Source organism: Chaetodon auriga, chromosome 3 (genome assembly GCF_051107435.1).
Source record: "Chaetodon auriga isolate fChaAug3 chromosome 3, fChaAug3.hap1, whole genome shotgun sequence".
Classification (NCBI taxonomy): domain Eukaryota; kingdom Metazoa; phylum Chordata; class Actinopteri; order Chaetodontiformes; family Chaetodontidae; genus Chaetodon; species Chaetodon auriga.
Window position 1 is genome coordinate 28,405,101 of NC_135076.1, and position 22,344 is coordinate 28,427,444.

General features: G+C 44.3%; 1 protein-coding gene across 2 annotated transcripts in view; it reads left to right on the forward strand.

The window, feature by feature from the left end:
- The first annotated feature begins 585 nt into the window (after positions 1–585).
- LOC143318414 (pre-B-cell leukemia transcription factor 1) overlaps positions 586–22,344 on the forward strand; it is a 56,877-nt gene continuing 35,118 nt past the window's right edge. The window contains exons 1-2 of one of the 2 annotated variants that reach the window (XM_076726722.1): positions 586–1,180; positions 1,969–2,042. In XM_076726722.1, coding sequence (XP_076582837.1) covers positions 993–1,180; positions 1,969–2,042 — 262 coding nt within the window. In that variant the 5' untranslated portion in view covers positions 586–992. The remainder of the gene's footprint in view (positions 1,181–1,968; positions 2,043–22,344) is intronic. The other variant, XM_076726723.1, reaches the window with a different exon arrangement.

Genomic DNA, 22,344 nt, shown 5'->3' on the forward strand with positions numbered 1-22,344 from the left:
ACTGCCCGCTGCAACAAAAAGAGCGCGTTCTGTTTATGGTGCGGTATGAAAATGAAATAAATGAAAGGTGTTTTTCATAAGGTGTCTCATCAGTGGATGGATTTTTCCAGCCATAAATCTCCACTCACATTATCTGTCTAATAATTATATTAAATGAAAGGGCTGGCCAGTAGTTTTGATTAGTGTGCCTTCCATCTTGGCACTGCCTGGAAATGAAATGGTCTCCTGTGCAGCCAGCGGGGCTCATACCGAGGTCGGGGGGGGGGGGAGACTAAAGCAGACCACTCGTGTCAGCTCTGTTATTTATTTGGAGTTCAGGCTGTGTTGCCGCTCCTCACCGTCCCCCTGCATGTAAGCCACATCTCCCAGCTTCTCCTCTCCATCCCACCTTTACAGTCCAATGATCGACGTTTCATGAGAGGCACCTCAAGGTGGGGCTAAATGGTCTTATATTCCCAATCATGTCGCGTAGGCGGAGTCTGGGACTCTCACGCTCTTTGCTGCTGCCTGCCCAGCCTGTACTGTACATGACAAAAGCAGGAGGATGGAGAGAGTGAAATAAACCCACACTTCTTATTTCTCACAGACACTTTTTTTCTGTAATTTGGCAGGAAGAGGGGGTTTTGGATCACTGCGCCACATTACAAGAAAACGTGTCCCGGTTCATGTTAGTAGTAGAAACCAGCAGCCTGTCTGTGTCTGCGCACACTCTACTCCAGAGAAGGCAGCAGCAGTTCAGATCAGATTTCACATTCAGCTCCGACCAGCTGGGAGAGACAGGCAGAGAGCAGGAGGACGCGTATCTCCGCTTTCCCCTCCGATCCCCCTCTCTGTGCGCCAGAAAAAGCGCCTGCGAGGAGACACCGAGTGCGCAGCGCCAATATTAAAGCACCACCGGGATTTTTTCCCCCTCCTATTTTTTCTTTTATGTATTTTTGCAGGATTTCAGCAGCGAGAGCGCCACAGAGAATTAAATAGAGCGGCAAGAAGAGATGGACGAGCAGCCGAGGTTGATGCACTCTCACACGGGGGTAGGCATGGCAGGGCACCCCGGCCTGCCGCAGCATATGCAGGAAGGCACCGGAGGAACGGACGGCGACGGGAGAAAACAGGACATTGGAGACATTTTACAGCAAATTATGACCATCACGGATCAAAGTCTGGACGAAGCCCAAGCCAGGTAAAGCCATGCTCCGATCAGCCTCCTCTTCCTCTGTCAGCGGGAGGCGGCGGCAAACTAGAGAGTGAATTAAAAACGAGGGAATGAAAATGCAAAAAATATGTAGTGAAATTTCTGAATTTACAATCCAGCGCGCCGTAGATGGAAGGATGATTTTAAAGGTTTTTGCAGATCAGACAGAAACTGGAAAACAACGACGGCGTGCCTGAGAGCGCCGCGCGCCTGGCAGAGAAAATCAAAGTGTGTGAACGTGGTGTTTATTACTGAGAGCTGCCAACGTGTCGCACTTTACACCTTCACACGGGCGAGACCAGAGCAGAGCTGAGGATGTTTTCTAGAAATGAACCGTGATTACGGAGCAGCAGCTCGGGCTGTGCTTTGAGTGGCTTCCAGCCTGTTTACTGCGCGGAAGCAACTTTCCCAACAATTCAGCATTTCATCCGTGTTGTGTAATAAACGTTAAATTCCGAGAAGCTTCCAGTGAGGAAAGTTATGCATTTAGAATATTTTCTTTTATCGAAGCAGCTGATCAGAAATAAACAACTCATGTATGAATTGTGTAATTTTATAATGGCAGCAAAGATAAATAAAATGTTAATCTGGATGTAGGCTGCAGCACATGCACAGGTGTTATTCAGCCATCTGAACCCAGTAATTGTACTGTAGCATTTATCTAAAAAAAAAAATCTAAATAAAGATGATGCAGTGCAGTCGTTTAGAAGCTGAATAAGTTTTAGAGGTGATATATTTTTCTGCGGTTTGCTCATGGAGCCACTCTTCTGTTTCAGGAAACACGCTCTGAACTGTCACAGAATGAAGCCAGCTCTTTTCAATGTCTTGTGTGAAATCAAAGAAAAAACAGGTACGTTCATGTTAATTCTGCACTCCAGCGAGAGCCTGAACACTGAAGCACCGCTGCTGTCTCCACACTGTCTGCGAGAAACACTCCAAGTGTCTTCAAGCAGGTTAAATGAACCCAATGCTGCACACTGTATTTTTCACTAATGGAGCATGAAGCTAAACAAAAATCCACAGAGGCACAGCACCGGCTCTGTGTGGGCTATTTTATCATCAAAGGGTAATTTGCTATTCACACTCTAAGTCACAACCTGATGCTGGATTTTCAGTCACAACACAATTCACCATATAAATTTCACTGACATGTAAGACATGTGTTTCCTCCTGTAGCTATAAAGTCTGCGCGTTTTAACTATTTCACAATAGGAACTGTGGACAATTACCTCGAGCAGTCCTTATCAATTATTGTGTCAAAATATGAATGAGGTTTTTTGATGCTATTGTGGAATAATGGAGAGTATTGAGCAAAATTGTCACAAGCACGTTGATGTCTCCCCTTGTGAGTTAACTGTCAAGTCTGGTGAATACGTCTCTTTCTATTCTGTATTGTGTCTCTCTATTAAAGCAGTTGTGAGAGAGCGTGTCAGCAGAATAATTGCTGGGAAGAGAAATAACGTAACATAGGAGGCGTAAGTCATGTTTCCAAATCATTTTCCTCGTGACATTTTTGAAATTGGCACAGATAGAACTCAGTGCACTCCAGACTGATAGCGTGCAGCTCGTCTTTTATTTCGCTGTCTTCAGACTGATGTGCTGCAGGACTCTTCAGAACTTACACTGTTGAGATGTTGAGCCTGCGAGTTTACTGCGAGTTTCACACTCATTAGTGCGTGAAATCAAATGGAATGGATGGAGGATGAGGAAGGTATTGTTCTCATTGTAGCCAAAGTTGCACTTGCTCATACTTGACCTTTGTGGCAGCGTCGACTGGTGCTGCTTTTGTTTCTCGTGCGTGCTTCCACCTTCGCCTTTCAGGGATGTTTTCATTGAAGTTCACCTCTCTGCCTACCCTCAAGCCCCGCAGTTTATCTTGAATCGGCCACTGCCTCGGGAGAGAGCAGGGGGCCGTTTGAAGCCTGCTGGCTCACTCGTCTTTTGTGTTGTCTTGGTAGGTTTTTTGGAGGGGGAGTGACACAGTTATGCATAGTGTTTTACTCCCTGGCGCTCCTCGGAGTTCATCCAAAGTTCGGCTCTGCTGAGAGTACAAAGTAACTTGGACCTCTTCCTGCCTGCACACCCGTTCTTTCTCTTTCAGCTGGCAAACTATAAATACAAGGTGCAGCTAATGGAGCTTCACACAGGAGATCTGCTGCTTGTCTTGTTTCCTACACTCCAGTTGGCTTTGTTGTGGGTTTTAGGGAGAAACAGTTCGCATTTACTGTCAGTTTCACTAATTCAGGCCTAATTTTAAGATTGAGTGGATTCATAGCACTTTAAATTTCCACACATGGAGAGTTAATGAAACATGTTTGGTCGCTTGTTGCCATGTTACAAAAACCATCCAGCGTGTTGGAGTAATGTGCTTCACCTTCGTCACCTCAGCAGTGCGGTGGGGTTTAGTGTAAATAAAACCTGGAGTGTTAAAAAGATCCATTTCCTGTCCAAAAACTTGGAAAAAGTCAGGATGCGAATGTCGTGTTTTACTCCTCTTTCAGTGGCTCCACTCATCAGACAGAACATAGGCTGATAATTAATAATAATGATTTTTGACAATATTTCACTCCCCTGAATGTTGTGAAGTTCACTTCCACTGGAGACACAGTCCAGATTTTGGCTTTCTCAGTATTATTTTGCTCTGGAAAACCTGCCAGTCCTGAACTGAATATTAATATTAATGGACGTATCTGACATTTCAGAAGACGCTGCAGCTTGTTGCTCCCTCTAGCGGGAGGTCTCCTGTCGAAACTGAACTAAAACATCTTTTTAAGTCGCCCACAAGGGTTAAAAAATGTTTGTGACTTATTTCATTTTTTGTTCAGGTTTTCTTAATTTATAGAAATTCTAGTTGTGATGGTCAGCAGCTGTTCAGCCTCTCTAACGCTGGGCGGTTGGAAGCATCATGATGTTTGTGGTTTTGAAGTGGGTTTTCACTTTATTAGTGGAAGAAGTCAGGTTTTCTGTCTCTTTACTGACTTTAGATTAAAGCTTTGACTGAAGGCTGAAAATGGAAGAATAAATGATGCCACCTGGTTTGAAGGGTTTACACCCAATTATTAATTTTGACAAATTAAAGACAACATCAGCTGTAATTAACTATCAAAATGCTCCGTTTTAATTTTGTGGTATAGTCATTATTTCAGTATTTTAGTGATGAGACTGATGTCACACAGGGAACAAACCTGAAACAACCGTCAGTCGGACTTTCCCAGTTCCACCTTTAAACACGTCAGAGTGTGTAAACCGGCCGAGTCCAACAGCTTCAGCTGCTCGTCAGAGCTGCAGCCGAGCCGCTGTGACTCTGTCCTGAGTGTCTGAGCGCAGAGGCAGCGTGTCTCCACAGAGCTGCTGTTTGCTTGTGTGTATTTTCCATCCCTGGCTGTCCCCCGAGCAGCTGACAGCACCTGCAGGACACAATGCCAGTGTTGATCTAGGGCCTGAACTTGTGACCTACTCTGTGTATTTTTACTGGGATGAAGTGAAGGATGGCCAACAGAAATATTGTGCAGTATAAACAAGCACAATGGTTCAGCAACACCCGGGAGGAAAGGACAAGGAAGGAACACTTTATTTAAACCAATGCCTTTTTTTTGTTGTTTTTTCCCTTTTTTTTGACAGACATCGGCTTCGTCTTTACCCACTTTCATTCCAGGAATATTTGGGTTGTCTTTTTTGCTTCAAAGGAATGCTGTTTTTCAGACGCCGTGCACGATTGTGCGTGTGCATGCGTGGTGTAGTACATTCCTAAGAAGAACCGAAGCACAAAATATATGAAGCATTTTACTGTGATTACTCGATGTGTCCGATGTGGAGCAAAGGTAGAAACAGTGGCTTTTGTCTGTGTTACTGTTGGTCCTAGCAACGCAGAGTGCTCTGTTATGAGAGCTTCTCACAGGCTCTCCAAAAATATATCCAAACAATTTGACTCCACTGCTATCGGCCCATGAAACCTCATCCTTCCACTAACTGGATTTAAGTTAGCTGGCTGGTCAAGATGGGGATATCAAATAATATGACACAACTTAATCCACCTCTCGACTTTCTGCATGTAATCCACCTCTCCGTGCAGAAAACTGCTGTTTTTTAAGGTGGACTTTTTCTCTTCACCGTCAGTTTTTTATGATGGATGAAAAGGCCTCTTTAGATAAGCAAATGCTTGACAAACTGATTTGGAAAATGAGCCGCCTTGACCTCTGTAAACACTTCACCAGCATCATAAATCTCCAGCAGTGTCAAACAAAACCACTCCTTGACTGAGCTGCTCAGTAAATTTGCTGCTCTGACTTGCTGTTTAATTTTTTTCTTCTCAACCTCAACAAAAGGCCAGCTTTCTTGTGGCCCGTGTTTGTATAGTATTAGGTTTCAAGCCTAGGGGATCCTCCATTTATAAAAATGACTAGCCGAGTGATGTAATGTTATTTTTTGAAGGGTGAAAATAGGGTGTTTTACAGAGGGCAGGCGAGGAGTGTTTGACAGGATGAAATGAGCCAGAGGTCTGATTATGGAAGGTGCATGGAAGCCTACACTGCATTGACTTGTCAGTCCATTCAGATACTTGGCATCTGCCTATTTGTATTACAGAGGCTGAACTCAGCTCAGCCCTGCCGTCACTGTGCAGACACTTTGAGGCAGCCTTCATGGTGATCAGGTGAAATCGGATCAGATCAAACGAGCCGGTGTGGTGCTGAAACAATTAGTCGCTCGCAATTAGACAGAAAATGAATTGGCAACAATTTGGATGAGTTATTATTCGCTGACGTCGTTCATGAAGGAAAAATAAATATTCTGTGATTTCAGCTTCTCCAATCTGAGGATTTATTGCTTTTCTCTGTTTTTCTGAAAATAGACTGTTAATTGGACGAAACTAGTGCGGCAGCTAAAAATGATTTTCGTCATTGATCTGCTAGTTATTTTCTCCATCAATCAATTCATTGTTTGCTTAATAAAACATTAGAAAACGTTGAGGAGAAAATCCTGGAGCCCAGCGAAACGTCATCAGATGTCCTGTTTGTCCCACCAACACACCAAATATTCAGTTAATAATATTCAGAAATATTTTAATTCTCACATTTGAGAACCTGGAATCTTTTTTTTTAATAACTTAGTGTAAACAGTCAATTTTCAAACCAGCTGCTGATTAGTTTTCGATTAATCAATTACTTGACTAAATGTTTGAAGGCAGTACCTCGGCCTCTGGAAACCTGTGATTGGTATTTAATAGAAATCAGAAAAATTATTGAAAAATTAATTAATATTGAAAAAAAGCTTAAAAAGCACGACAACAATTATTTTCATTATCCATCAATCTGTTAATTACTTTCTTGATTGATTAATCGGTTCATTCCATTCCATTCACTCCAAATTTGAGAATTCCTTTGAAGGTGACGTCTTCAGATTGGTTAACGAGGTGATCCAGAGCTAAAGTCATTTGTTTAGGACGTCCAGGTTAGCTAACGGCTGCATCCGTCCTCAGGAGCGTCTGCTGTGGTTTCCGGGCTTGTCGGGACTCACTGTGAACCGGCAGGTAGTGAACGCCTGCGTTAGCCTCTGTGTTACGAGCGACGTGGATGTCTGCTCTGATAGCGAGCGGCGTGTCACGGGGCCGCGCCTCCCCTCTCGTGCCGTCTCTCGGCGGACGGAGGGACGACTGATTCGTGCAGCTTTTGTCTCTTATCCTTCCTCCTCCGTGCTGATGCAGCAGCATTCGGGGGGAGAGAAACGCCGAGCTCGCCGCCACAGCTGTTTCCCCAATCTCTCTGCTTAATCATCCACTGAGAGAGAGGAAGAGCTGAAGTCTAATTCTGCTCCGAGGATGTCGACAACTGTGGAAAAATGTGCTCTGATTAACTGGCAGAAGGCACAAACGGACTTTTTACTGTATGTGATGCAGAGTCATAATCACAGACTCGTCTGTGACTGACAGCATTGTAAATGGTGTCTTAATACTATTACAGTATAGAACAATGTGGTTACATTATACATTATGCAAATTGTCAGTCGCCTAATTGATACATGTTAATCATATTAAGGAGCTTAATTATAGGAATCTTACTGTGCTGCGATTTGTTAATTAACACTGACATCACATGTAGAAGGAAAGTGATCTATTTTTTTTTTTCCAGGCCAAGTTTCTCGTCCTTGAAGGAGCAGCAGCAGCAGCACTCCATTGTTTTTATATTTCTAACTGATATATTTCCAGAATTTCCTCAACTGATGAATGATTTTTTGCCTCTTTTCTGAAGGCCACTGGAATGCAGTTTGTAGAGAAATCACATTTAGCTCCGAGCAGCCCTGCCAGTGTGGAGATTACAGAATGAAGGCGAGATCCAGGCAGACTTGTAAAAGAGCGCCGGCCTCAATCTTTTACCTGAACGTCGACTCCCGGGCTCCACGCGTGGCTTAAATATCACTGTTCTGCCATTTACCTCGCTCAGGCTCTCTTTGCAATCTCGGTCCCTGCAGGTTTGGTCTGCCTTTTTTTACACCGGCCTCCTTAATATGTTACGAATTTAATCAAGTCTGCAAATTTGTTATGCACGTTAAATTGAACATGCGATGGCACATTTGAATGTGGTTGCCATACCAACCCCCCAGGAGTTCATTTTCCATAATGTAGTGTTTGGAATCTCATTTCCTCCACTTTCCCCCGCCGCTGCTTGCAGACGCCACCTCCAGGCTTCCACTGTATGTTCAGTGTGAAAGAGGCTCTGCTGCCACGGCTTTCAAACACTGGAGAGAGGGAGAAAGGAAGGGGAGAGGGAGAGAGAGGCCTCTCTCCACGTAGTGGAAATGACACAAATTAATATACACTACTTAAACCAGACCAAGATTAATGGTTCCCTTTCGCTGCAGCTTAGTCCCACTGTCAGTTGCCGGGTGCTCGTTGGACAAAATCAACACTAATCAACATTTATTCCACTTTTGCCCTGGGCTCTCAGGAGTCTGGCAGGACTGCGCGGCCCCCCCTCCCTTCCCTCCCAGCAATCCACCCCTCCCTTCGTCCGTCTCGCTACGCTTTTCACCTCTCATCCAGCTCCTCCATACATCACCCTCCTCACACCGCTCGGCTCCTCAGAGGAGAGTGCGCCCCCTCCTATCAGGCCACATTAGAGTCATGATAGATTTTCTCTTTTCATTTGCATCTGATATTTAACACAGCAAAGCAGTTGCTCTGTCACTTTACAGTACAGCTTTTGTGCGTGTGTGTTTTTGAAGCAGTCAATTCAGTCAGTAATCTTATCTGCACTCAGTCGCCACTGCATTATGAGAAACAGGATATGCATTCACTCTGTGTGTGTGTGTGTGTGTGTGTGTGTGTGTGTGTGTGTGTGTGTCAGGTAGTGTATTTATACAACACTTCATTTCTGGAAAGTTGCATTTTAAAATACTCACTGCCAGGAAGCTGAAGTCAAGGTCCAGTTATGAGACCTCAACCAGTGTTTTCTGAAGAGCTCGATGTGTTTTAGTGCTCAGAGTACACAGTGTTCACCCCCCAGTGCAAACCAGCGCGGTGGAATATTCTCTTGATTTCTCTGACTGGCAGCAGCGGCGTCCACAGATCTGCTGACTCTCCTCTCAGCAGCAGGCCTCCTCACTGAGTAACATTAAACATGCAGCGAAGGCTCGTAATTGGCCGAGCTAATGCAGCCGCTCTTCCTCTGCTGCTACTCATCTCTTTGTCGTTCCATTGGCTGCGATAAAAGCAGGCTCAGAGGGACGATTATCAAGAAATATGCATAAAATTTAACGCTGTCTATATCCTAAGTGTGAATGTACAGTAGATGTAGTTTCCACTATTCTTCTAGAAAACAGTGAGTGCATTAGTGAGTCCTGTCAGCTCTGAACATGTTCAGAGAATATCAGTGTTTCCATTCTGTGACTTTGATCTGTGTTAGTTATTCTTCACTATACTTGGTTTCTCAAATTTCGTCATTTACGATTTTTGTGCTGATAAACAAAGAACTCATTCAATCAGATGGAGATGATAACTATGATGCAAGCAGAACCAATTTGTCAAAATAAAAATGCACATTTTCTGGTGTGGTTCTGCACCATCACAACATAAAGCACAGAGTTATTATGTCTCTACCGCAGTGAATTCTTTAAATGAGCGGACTCACTCATGCGGAGCCACCGTCAATAAACAGAACGTCAATTCTGCATTATTCAAATACATTCGAATGAAGAATATTTTGCTTTGAATCTGCTCAAGTCTGCTTTTTGATGAAGCATCACTTCACTGTTCATCCCTTCTCTTCTGATATTAAGAAAATGAAAGCATGACGAATTCTACAGTTTAGCTTTACTTACTTTCAGATTTTCATTCATCCAGCTCTTACCCCCTTGTTCCTGTTAAGGGAGCTCGATGTGCTGGAGCTATTCCCAGCATGTACTGGTTGGAAGCCAGGAAAACACCCTGAACTGGAGAGCAGTCCGTCACAGAGGTTCAGATTTTGTGCACGTTCAGTAATCTCAGGTGGAATCCCTCCTGTCTCAGAGTTAGAGATTGCGTGTTGCTTTATTCCCCCGTGAAGATGAAATTGTGCAAACAGCTGATGCCTCTTTTCCTACTTTGCCAAGATATGCAGCGCAGTGTTGTCCATCTTGTAGCATTGCATGGCCAGCGGCATTGTCATGGCACCAACTGGCCTCATTGAAGTGACACCGAGTGCTTTGTCAGCTTTGTGTCTCAGGTGCCAACCTGCGCTTCCCAAAATAAACTGTCATGCAATGTGGCAGGACAGAAAAATGTAGGAGCATGTTGGGGCCCTGCGCCCCCCTGAAAGGAAACAAATGTTCCATAGCAGAAATGCATTGTGGTTTTGGACGCCTTCCCGGCACCGACACCGGCGGCGCGGTGGGGAACTGGAAGCGTGGAGTGTGATTGTCTGCAGCATCAGCAGGGGTCACAGCAGGTGGGATCACAGACGTAAAAGTTGGAGTTTGTCTGCATTGACATTAGCCTTTTATTTATTTTTTAAGTGTTCTTTTTTTCACAGTGGACCTGTTAGATTTTGACAGCTCTTTGTTATTTGCAGTCATCCTCCTCCAGAAATAGCTTATGCTTACTGTAGTTAGCTCCTCTTCCTGTTTTATAAATGGTCTGTCATTGTCTCTCCACGGTGCAACATTACACCACCAGAGTAAACGGAGGATGTGCACTTGGTTGAAGTCACTTTCAGGCTGATGTCAGGAAGTTGGAAAGGGTGAGCATGTAGAAAGTCACATGCAGAGATTCCTCACGGAGCTCCGAGTCGTAGCCACTGGCCGAATCTGCCCTGTTGGATTTGGCAGCGAGCGTGTGATTCCTGTTAGATCTCGGTGTGCCCTGCGTGCTCTATGGCTGCCATGACATTTTTATGACTACTGGACTGAGGTAAAGGTGGGAGTCACAAAGGCTTGAAATGGAAGTTCAGTCCTCACCTCCATAATGAGGAACCAGCAGCTAATCATGCAGACAAAGGGAAGGATCCTGTAGCCTGACAGTGGGAGAGGTATAATGATGTTCCGCCAAACATGGAGCTGGATAGGCTGTGATGTGAACAGTGAGGAGAGCGTCGCTGCTCAATCCAAGCAGGACAATAGACCATACTGATAAAACTGTACATCCACTGAGCTCCACAAGATTAGGTTAGCATGAAATCAGACCTGACGTTACTCATTATATATTAGCTAATGCTGAACAAATGTGAATTTTCACGAATTAAAAAAAAATTACATGGATGAAAAATAATAATAATTGGTCTAAATTCATATTTGTGAGACTTAATTTTGAATTTTGTATCTAATCAACACATTGAAAGGTGGCATTATATTTACTTTTGACTGCTGTGAGTTAGCTGATGATGTTTAGTATGAGAGATTCTGCCTGTTATTTACTACCTGCTAGCATTAGCTGATGGCTAGTCCTGACGAGCTGAACGCGCAGGGCTGCAGCATGACGAGCTGATGTCAGATGGTTTGTTGACCAACAGACTGCCTCTCTCTCTGTTGTTCAGTGGCACGGAGTTATGTTTCTGTCTGACAAAGCAAAGCAATGCACGCTTACTCAGTAACAGCCAGCCTTTTAATTTTGTAGAAAGGCTAATTCGGCACAACAAACAACAGCAACAAACTGTTTTATGTCTGACTTTATGACACGAGCTACAGACATGTCAACAAACTGAATGTCTGTATCTGGTTTCATTTTACACCAGGTCTGGTAACGCTAAGCTACAAACACATAACACAGCAGAGGAAGCTAATGTAGAACGTTAGCTTCAGGGCTAACACTCTCAAGTCTGAACAAAGGCTGTTTTTCCTGTTCTGCCACATTGCAGCATAACTCAATAAATATTGATACAGCTAATATCAATATAAGAATAAGGCGTCTGCTAACTGCAGTGATTCTGCCCTTGAATGTTTGGGGGCAATGATGGGACATTTTATGTTTCAAGGGGGTCGTGCTAGAAGTCTAAATTTAACATGTTTGAATCGCCACCACTTTTACTATTTTCTGACACTTTATAGACTTAAAGATTAATGAATTGATCCAAAAAAAATAATCGGGAGATTAATTAGGAATCAAAACAATGATTATTTGCAGCTCTAAGAGCCAGCTGGCCGCCCTGTCATTGCTCCTCCTGCTGATAAATTCACATGGCTGCTGCCTCTGCTGTAAAGAGATTGTGTTGATAAGTTAATATTCCGACAACAGAGATGAGATAAAGAGGTTTTAGGAGTTTGGAGGATAGCATAACCTTGATAAAACGCTCATCTCAGTGACATTGATTTTCACCATCCATCTTCATCTGATATGAAGTATGCAAATGGTGGCATCGGCTGGGAGTGGAGTACAGTGCTGTTAAATGGGCCATTTCAAATGTTCTTTGTACTATGCTGACTTCCAAAAAATTCACTGTCAGCCAGCTCGCCGCATGCTGAAGCCTTTTTGGAGACATTTTTCCACCTTTATTCTGCATCTCCTTCCATTCCTCCCACTGCTCTTCCCCTTTTTTCTTCCCCTTCCCATCGTTTCCTTTCCCCTCTCCTCGCATGCCATACAAATTAGGTATATACTGACACTGTCAAAATGGCTACTCATGAAATATTAACAGCTTGTAGAGAATTTTACATTGCTGCATTTCTCTTCATTTTTAACTATGTCAGCACAGGCTGTGGAACATTTATTTGAGTGAGTTCAGGAAGGCTATTACTCTACCAGCTTTTTTCATGTTGTAGATGGTATCCATCAACCCTCTTCCACATGCGCGGAGTCTGCTTCACCATTTCCTTTATTCCAGTGCGTTTATTTGTCACATCCCTGCTACATGATCTCAGGATCCTGGATGTAACGAGGTGTTTATTGCCTTATGAAGCTGGTAATTATCCCTTTATGAGTAAGATAAGACCAAATACTTTGCATTAAACCACATATGGGTAGTTGTTAAAATGCCTGCATGGAAGGTAAAACCTGAGCTGACAGTGATAAACCCTGAGTCCAATTATAAGCTGCAGAGGATCAGTATTCCTGAACATAGATGAGAATCTGGAGGTGTGAGAGGCATCATTTTTTTTCTCATTTGTCTTTGAGATGGCTTATTTTGCTTTTTAATCTCAGCGATTCACCGCTGCTCTCCAAATGCATTCAGCTCATTGGGCGGGGATGGCCTCTCTCTTTCTGCCTTTTTGTCAGATGGCCCCTGTAAAGATGGAGCTGTCAATCATCTGCAGGCTTCCTGAGTCCTGCGAGGCGGCATCAGTTCTCAGCGAGGGACTGGAACAATGACTTTTGTTGTCACACATGTGCTTTTCTGTTGAGCATTCTGTGGACAGTGTGCTACCCTTTAATTAAATTCATTCTTTCGTCCTGAAAGAAGCTGAAGGGAGGCACACAGATGGTTGTCCAAATAATTGAACTGATTGAATATAGGGATGCAGAGAGAGGCCGTTTAGATCCTGTGATTTGGGTTGAATGCTTTTTTTTAAAATGATAATTCCAGTTTATTACCAGTTGGGTCATATTTTCGTTTCTGTCTGTTATGGTAATATTGTACTCACTAAAGTGACTGTTGAGATCTGTTAACATGGCTGCATCGCTACAACAAAGAATCACATCCGGACAACAGACAACCAGACAGCTGCTAAACAAGCTAACAAGCTAGCCAGATTGTTTAAACCACTTCATTTTAGGTGAAACTGAATGTGTGCACACCCACAGTGTCAGTAATAAGCCATTATTGAACAGGGAAACTACGGTGAGCCCAGTAGGTCAAAATTTTACCAGTTCCTTTAATGAATGTTTACTAATCAATGGGCAGTTTGGTAAATTCATATTACAGCTAATGCTAATGCTTTTCTCTTGTCATATTGTCGTATTTTTGGTGATTTTTGCCACAAATCTGCATTTTCTAAGTCATTATAGAAATATTGGCCAGAACTATAAATAAAACTGAAGTGGTAATAACCCAAAAAGTTTTAAGGTTTGAAACCCTACAAAGCACACAACAAAGCCAGTTTTCACTTGCAGTTTTCACAGGTCAACAGATGGGAGTGGGTGATTTGGATAAAATTGTTCAAATCAAATCTCAAATGCTGACGAGCTTTATCTGTTGAGGACTTTATTAAAACAAAGAAATCTGAGAACATCAATCATTGACAACCCTAGACGAGGAGTCACGAGTACCCATGGCTGGACTGTAATGGGCCAAAAGCCAAAAAAGGTTGAGAGGCAGTGGTCTGATAGATCCGGAGAGTCACGGCGTACCTACGACGCTCTAAAGGGCATAAATCTTAGAAGATGTAGGTGTAAAATATTCCTTCTGTGATTGCTTTGTTGCTGTAAGAAATAAATGGAGGAAAATTAGTTGATGAGGTGTATCCTCCTCTCTTATCATATGTAGCTGGGGCTTGCTCTCCTCTTGACTAATGATGATGTGTGGCACAGGTAGCTGTCAGCAAGGCATGATTAATTAAAAGGGAAACTAGGCCAATTTGTCATATTGTTCTAACTGTGGTCAGAGAGCAAGGCGAGTCGCACCGCCGATGCCTCCACACCCTCCGCTCCACCTAGACGTCCATAATGTGCGGGGCTCTGCAGCTATTTGTGAGAGGTCTCATCAGCTCCGGGGGAGGTTTTATCAGCGTCTCTCTGCTCAGACTGTCTCAACACAGACCTGATAACAATTAGGCGTCTGCTTTGGAATGGGGGTCAGAAATATGAGCGTGCCAGGCGAGGCCGACACGATGAACAGATCCAGCACGGAGCAGAACACTCATGTCTGCAGAGTTTAGAGTCCGAAGAGAAGAGAAGCACAGAGCTTTGTGCCACAAACATAGAGTTAAAGCTGCATTTGATTTTCTGTGTTTGTGTTTTGGAGGTCCATCCATGCAACAGTGATTAGCATTGTTGGGAAGCCAGCGGCTCACGGCATTGCTTTCAGTGCACACAGGCTGAAGCTTCTCAGCTGCCAGCTGTGGGTCTCACTGCAGGCCCACCGAAGAGAGCACAAGTCTTGTTTGTGTTGGACTCCAGTGTTGCTCCCAGCGTGCAGCCTGGCCCTTGTCAGCGGCCCTGTCATATCTGTCTCGGGCCTGTCCCGACAGCCAACCCGGACTCCCACGTCACAAAGGCGGGCTCGTCCTGGGAGAGACAGGTGTCAGCAACCCCCCTCCTCGCGCTCGTCCAGGCAGATGCCTGCTGCGACGGAGCCACATATTTGAAGCTGAGCAACATGGAAAGAAGGGTCATCTCTGCCACCCATTCACAGTCGCCATATCGCAAGAGACTCCATCAGCGTGTGAGAGCGCTCATGTCAGATATGGAGCATCCACCAGAGGAGACTGTCCCAGTCCAAGAGCATTACAGACTGGGGCTGCGTCCTGACTGACTGACACACTGACTGACAGCTTTATTGTGTCCTTTGAGGAACGGGGATGAAAGGCTCTCATGAAGAGGCCTTACAAACACAGACCATACTCAGTCGTGCTCAGGAGGAATTACCCGTTCCTTTGTATGCATTGTTGTTTCTTTGTATAGAGTCCACGTCTTTTAGCTGACAACACTCTTTCTCTAATTGTACAAAAGCAGCCATGGAGGAATCTGACATGTTATATTCTGACTACAAAGCTTCAGCCCGAGGACACGGGAATCAGGAATTTCATGAGGAATTCTTATTAGCTTGCTAGCTTCTTTTCTTGAGAACTTCCACTGAAAATTGTTCTGCTGTTGTTCAAGATAAAAGCAGTATAATGATCCTACAGTCGTTACAGTTTCCATATGGGTGGGGACACAAGCATTGAGCCAAGCTACGGTTTGAGAAACCATGTGTAAAATGGATCCAATGACAAAATAGCCTCAAATATGTCCATATATCATTGTGTAAACCCTTTTTTATTGAGCAGCTGCACTGCGTACGCAGCATCTCAGTTACATACAGAGCATTTCCTAAAACAGCTTCACAATAACGTCTCCCAGTCGCCTGCGGAGAGCTTCAAACCCAGAGACTGTATAAAACCTGGATGTCGCCTCCGTGACGTCACCCGCAGATTTCTGAGGAGCCATTGTGAACCTCAGCGAGAGTGACTCTGGCCAGCGCCATCTTGGGAGCGCCTGACTCCTGAAACTCCAGGCAAATCCAAAAATGGACAAAGAGGTGGAGTGTGGGTGGAGCTGAATGGGGCTGGATGAAGCTGAAATCTAGCTGCTAGCTGTGACTCAAAGCCATGCCTAACTTTAACCCTTAATACAATTTAAATGAGTGAGTTATATAAAGATTCACCCTCCACACAGTTGCCATGAATGGAAAAATTAGCGACCAGAAACTGTTTTTTGTACCAGGCTGTAAACTTGTCTATTTCTGCTGTAATGTTAGCCATTTTAATATGGGGGTCTATGAGGATTGGCTCGCTTTTGGAGCGTGATGGTTGCTTCCATTAGCCAACATCAGGAACCATAAGCCACTGGTCACACCAAACCAAATAAGACTGTAGCAGCAAAACTCCTGAAAGTTTAAGTGCTGATTATTCTATTTTCATTTGTAAGAGGAAGAATGTGCTTTTTGTTCTTCAAACGCGACAGTCTTTGTTCAAAAGTGAAGCAACAGTAGCAGAAAAATTGCAGCAAATGCAGCTCAAACGTGGCTTTGCAGTCAGACTAATATCTCTTACATAGACACATATACTAGAACATGCATGTAATGGAACAATCAGGTTACAAGTTGGAAAAGCTGTTAGAGCTGCACCGACTGCAGCAGCATTTGAAGATGATGCTTTGTCTGGAGCAGCTACCACAACCACTTGTGCAATGTAACAGTGCTGCGATGCAGTGTGCCCATCATCTAGTGGAGAGCAGGAGTTTGCTGTTAAGATGTGGGACACTGGACACCACTTGTGAAGTTGGACACTAATTTTCTTTTTTGTTATAACTTTACCATCGCTGCATATGTGGAGAGACAAAAAGGGAGACGGATGCGGAGACGGATGTGCCATCATTTTACAGGCAAATTTGTCCCTATTTTCCTGCTCTTCCACCTGCCAGTATGTGACATTTTTATTCAAAGGAGCTTCATGAAACGGTGAAAGCCAAATGACTAACGTCCCCTCTTCTCTCTCTCGTACCTGTTTCTTCATACTCTGTGGCTAGCATCCCTATTTCCTCTCTGTGTGTTATTTTTGTAGTCATCTAAATTGATCCGCGGTGAAGCCAGACAAAGATTGCTGTATATTTAATGTCTTTCAGCAGTCACATTAAGAGTGCAGTCTGTGGGGGGGGGGGCTTTGACATTAATAATTTAATTGCAGTCGTGTATCTGAATGCTGCAGGAGCGCCAAGTGATGGATATTTTTAATGATATGAAGAGTGAAGCCTAGAAAGATCAATGTGAGCACACACACACACACACACGCACACACACACACACACACAGATAGTGTCTGTCAATGTGAATCTAAGGGCCTAGTGAGGATGATTGTGCTCCCACACTAATATTGTTTTGGTCCATAACCCGTCTGGTCTGATCTTACGGGCTGAAGGTCTCCGGCCCAAATGACTCTGTCCCCTTTGCTGGTGCTGTCAGAACTGACAGTCCTCATGTTTATTTCATTTTGCGTCTGGGCTGTCTCGTTTCCCTATCCTCCAATGTCATTAACGCTCCGAGCCAGGACCCTGCAGTGGCGCGCCTAATGAATTCCTCTGCGGCTCCTCACTCCCCACCTAGTTACCCCAGCTCAAGGTGTCAAATTAAAACAGCCCGCGAAAAGAGAGAGGAAGCTGCTCTTGTTTGTATGTGTGTATGTTTGTTTGGTTGCATGCGTGCCCCTCTGTTGCATTATTGAATTTGTTCAGCGCGGCAGTTTGTTCTAAGAGGTTTGAGAGCTTGCTTTTGGCCCTGATCATCAAGAACAAATGAGCAAAGGGAACTTTTAACCTTTCAATTAGAAAATGAGGCAACAACAATAGACAAAAACACTCTCTGCTGTAGAAATGAGTTTGATCTTGCAATACAAGAGCTGTTTCTGATGTCGACGTGACGCTTTAACCTTCCTTTTGGTTTGTGTTCGGCGTGATCATCATGCATTACTTGATGAAGAATTGTCGCTTTTAACATTTGGGATCTCTGGGATAATTTGGGGAATGAAATTAACAGCAGTGAGGATGCCTGGGTGACTGCTAATTGTGCTTATTTAGTTGTCATTGTGATAAGCGTAACGAGGCCAGACGTGTTATTGAGTTGTGAGGCTGCAGTGGGAAAGCAGATTTCTTACATTCACCCCACATTAATGGAGCCTTTATGATGAGCATTTATCTTTGTGGGAGATGTAGCGTGAGTAATATTTCTATTGATCTGAAGCTGATCATTTTTAAAACACGCATAGCCAACATGCGTTCGGTAGATTAGCAGTCATTGGGTTGCACCAATATTTCTGTCCTTCATGATTATATAGTGTGCATATTGAGGTTGAGACAGGCCAGTGCCAGTGTTATTCAGTGTATGTCCATTTCCCAGTGGAGGCCCTTCAGCAGTGACCACAGAGCTGCTGCTGCCAGAGTGTCAGAGGAGCAGGCCTCCCTGTGTGGCTCTCTCTCTTTCTCTGACAGCACTGGAAGATGGAAAATGGTGTCAATCAATTCATCAGAGCAACACGGGTGGCTGTGCAGAGAGGAGAGCTGGGGGCGTGGTAATGGCAGCATGCAGGAGGAGCGCAGCACATGATTATGGCTCCCTGCTGCAACTATTTCCCCTCTCCGCTGTAGCTGATGCTGCAGTGCCTTAATGGACTTTTGTAGCTGTGCGCCCGTCGGTCCACAGCTACAAAGATTCCTGCGGAGCGTCCTTATTGGACCACGACTGCAATCAGTTGTTTTGTGGGGTGTCTGAAGGGCCTCCTTCCCAACATCCCGGTACGCTCCACAGTCTCTGCCATGTTTTGGACCACCTTGGCACTCAAAGTCCACGGCTTGTTAGACTAAAAGAATGTGCCGCGTTAATTAAAGATGTGTAAATATGCTTGAATGGGCCGCATCTTCACATTAGGAGAGATTTGCTGAATCTGCGCTGTAATATATTTTAATTAAGGATTAATTAAAAAATAATGGGGGTTTTATTTTGCCTGGCAGACTGGGTTTGGACATGATTCTGGCGTCTGCTGTGAGCTCATCAGTGGAATATTGAGCACCTCGCCTGCTTCTCAGGAGCACGGAGAGACTCTCAAGGTCTCCTGAAAACAAAAGCTCTGCCCTCACCTCTTTGAAAAAAAAAGAAAGAAAACAGACATTTACTGTGGGAGGGAGTGGCCAACGCGTTGGCTTAATTAAATTTTTTTCCACCCCCCCTCATCCTCACCATCACCCATCCTCTTCTCTCTTTTTCGGCTGGCAGAGCAGCAGAGTGGCTCTGAGACACGGAACACTAGTTGTGCTGGCAATTATGTTAATGGGATGCTATTAGGCCATGATTCCGTATGAGCGATCGGGGAGAAGAAGAGCCCCGGCGGCAGAAAATGATAACGGAGCGTGCGCCTCGTTGATACCGCTCCAGCAGGATCATTTGCATAATGAACCCTCCCCACTAACGAGGGGTGTGGCCTCGACACTGAGCTACTTAGAAAGCTCAGGAGTCGCAGCATGAGGCGAGCCGACAGTGAAAGCACAGTGTGACAAAAAGATTCATGGACTTCACTAGTCGTTGCGAAAGCCATTTTGGCACGAATGTAACTGTAGCATGCAAATTCCTCAGTCGGGTCCTTTGCAAACTCAGTTTACAGGCTCTGCTCTGTGTTTCCTGCTGCAGAGAGACATGACAATGCAATTTCTTTGTAGTGCACTCTTGAAGAATGAATGAGGAAATCTCCATATTGCTGGCTCTTTGGTCTAATTTAGTCATGTGTCTTGGACTGACTAAAATCAAAGGTGTTTGTTGCCTCTGCGTAGCGTTGGCACATATGGCTTGTTGTTATTTCTGGCAGCTACATCCTAAAATGTCTTGAGCTTCCATAAATAGTTACAAATCAAATATTCATTATGCTGCCATTGTCAATTTATTCATTTTTAACTTTGAACCTTTCTGTTCAGAGTCAGAGACATTTTGCATTCCTTGTGCAGTGCGCGCACGCACGCACGCACGCACGCACGCACACACACACACACACACACACACACACACACACACACGCACGTACCGACACAGTGTAGAGTTTTTGGCTGTATGATTCACTAAGCATTAAGAAGGAAACTACCTTGGGGCACCGAAGCCCTGTGGATTCCCTCAGCAGCTAAAATAAAACAAGCTGAGCAGGGATTGCTCCACTTCATTCACACTGCTACATTTGCAGAACATGCTGCATCCATGGTTGCCTTTTTTGCCTCATTTATACAGCTGAGGTTATGCTCTGCTGCTATTGATCCCAATCCCAACAATTTATTATTAATTTGGTTGCACAGTGCAGCTTCTTTATTTATGCATCGCTCCTGTCTCTGGATGTCTTGATGTATTATTTGTGTGTCCACACAGCGTGCGTATTTTCCTGCGGCACGGCCTGTCGTCTTTAGACACAGCCTCAGGATTTGATCAGAATGATCTCGAGGCCCAGGGGAAGACATTAAACACCCAGAATGCCCCTCAGGCTGCTTTCCCCTCCTCTCTTTCTCAACCTTTCATTCTCCCTTAATGAGAAGTCCTCCTAATTATTTCAGTGGCTGGAGCGTGGGGACACAGCCGGAGTTAGATCCCCTGCGCTCGGACGTGACTGCTATGCTGATGAAGGCAGGGGATCAATAATTTAGGCTCTAGCCTTAATGGCGGGGTGAGGAGAAAGCGATACATCTGAGTCAGAGATTACATTTTAAAGGCACAGCCCGAGCTCCAGCCGGGCTGCCGGAGTTAACTAGAAGCCCCTGAATGTGTTTGCTGTAAACAGCTGACACATTTATGTTAAATGGAATTCTTAGCGCTCTTCCTCTAAAGCTAAGTCTGTGTCTAAGTGCTTGTTTACCTAGCTTTGTATATCCCGCATTCAATTATTGCAGTCTGCAGAGTCACTCTGAAAACGTTTCGCTTGCCAAATGATTTGCATTTGAAGTACATGGGGATATAATTGATTTAGAGGCATGAATATTGATAGTATCTTATCAGCTTGGTGCCCATCCCTCAAACCGCTCTGTGGAGAATAATGGTCCTCCGAGCATTTTTCTGGTCATCTTGCTTTAGCGGATGCACACATAATCTTTAAGTGTATAGAGCCTTGGCTCCATGAAGCCCTTCCATCTCCCTCTGGGGAGGCATCCATGCATCTTTTAAGGACTCTTCACATCAAGAAGGCCTGAGCAGAGTACCCTGCAGTCTCTCCCTCAATTATTAAAGCTGGGATTTTGATGCTCTGTTTTAACTTAGCCTTGGAAGAGAAGAGGGGAGAAGGGAGCCACATGCAGAGGACAGTAGCCTCGCCAAGCCTCACATCCCTCCCCTGAAGGAAGAGAAGGATGGTGACAATTTTCTATGGCAATTTATTAGAAGATTCTTTTTTTTAAATGGAAACTTGGAGGAGGTCTTGAAACATTCATATGGATTTCATATTGCAGACATTCCCTCTTCAAACAGAATGATTCACTGTGGGTTGCATTGCAGTTTTCCAGCGATGCATACACTGTCACTGTGTGATAGAAAAAAGGGCTGCATCCAATTATAACAGGGGACACATTTGCTCACAATGTTTCCTTTGATTGATGTGTGAGGGCTGCGGTCGGAGCTCTAACGAAGTCCAAATGGCTCGGATTGAAACGTTACTTATTGACTCAGCCTGACAAACAATAACATCAACAACAGACATCAGTGTCCTTGGCGCAGAAGTGGGAGAAGTGAGTGATGAATCAACTAAACACGAGACAGGATCTCACGTTATTCTCATCATCACTTGTAATGTATGAAAACGTAGTTATTGTGTACAGGCTCAGGGTACAGAATCCCACTTGGCCTTGATTTGATGTCATTGTTTATTTTTTCATTTAAGTGCCAAGGAAGTCATGCAGACTCCACAAATTGTTTGGCTGATGGCAGTGGCGCTCCATATAAACTCCATCCATTGTCTCTGTGAATTGCAGCTGCCTTTAACTCTGATTAAATATTGATATCCATGTAAACACTCGTGCCATATTGAGTAGTTTATTCAGAGTCACAGTCTCCCTCCGCAGTGTGGAATGAGCTGCTGCTCGCTTGAGAAATAGGCCCATTGTTTCTGAGCTCGCTGTTGATTTATGGTGACAAAATAAAGTGTTCTGACACCGAGCTGAAATTAAGGCCCGACCGATTTCCAACTAAGGTGTTGATGAATCTGAATAAATCCTTCTGAGAGCGCGAGCTAACACGTATGTCCTCGGTTTGTGACACACATGAAGCCAATGTGAACAGCGACGGCTGTCGCAGTAATTTAATATTGTCTTCCACAGGCATAAATATTCTCTGGTTGAGAAAAGGCAGAGGATTAGTACTGGCTAATTGATAATTGACAAGATTTATTCAGCATCCACAATCAATCAACACAACACTATAAAGTGGTTTGTTACATGAAAGCCAGTCATGTCTTTGATTATTTGATTTGCACAAGTGCAGGCCAAAGTGTGCTCCACACGCTTGTGAGTAGAGGTCTGCAGGATGTGTGCATTCATCTGTCTTCCT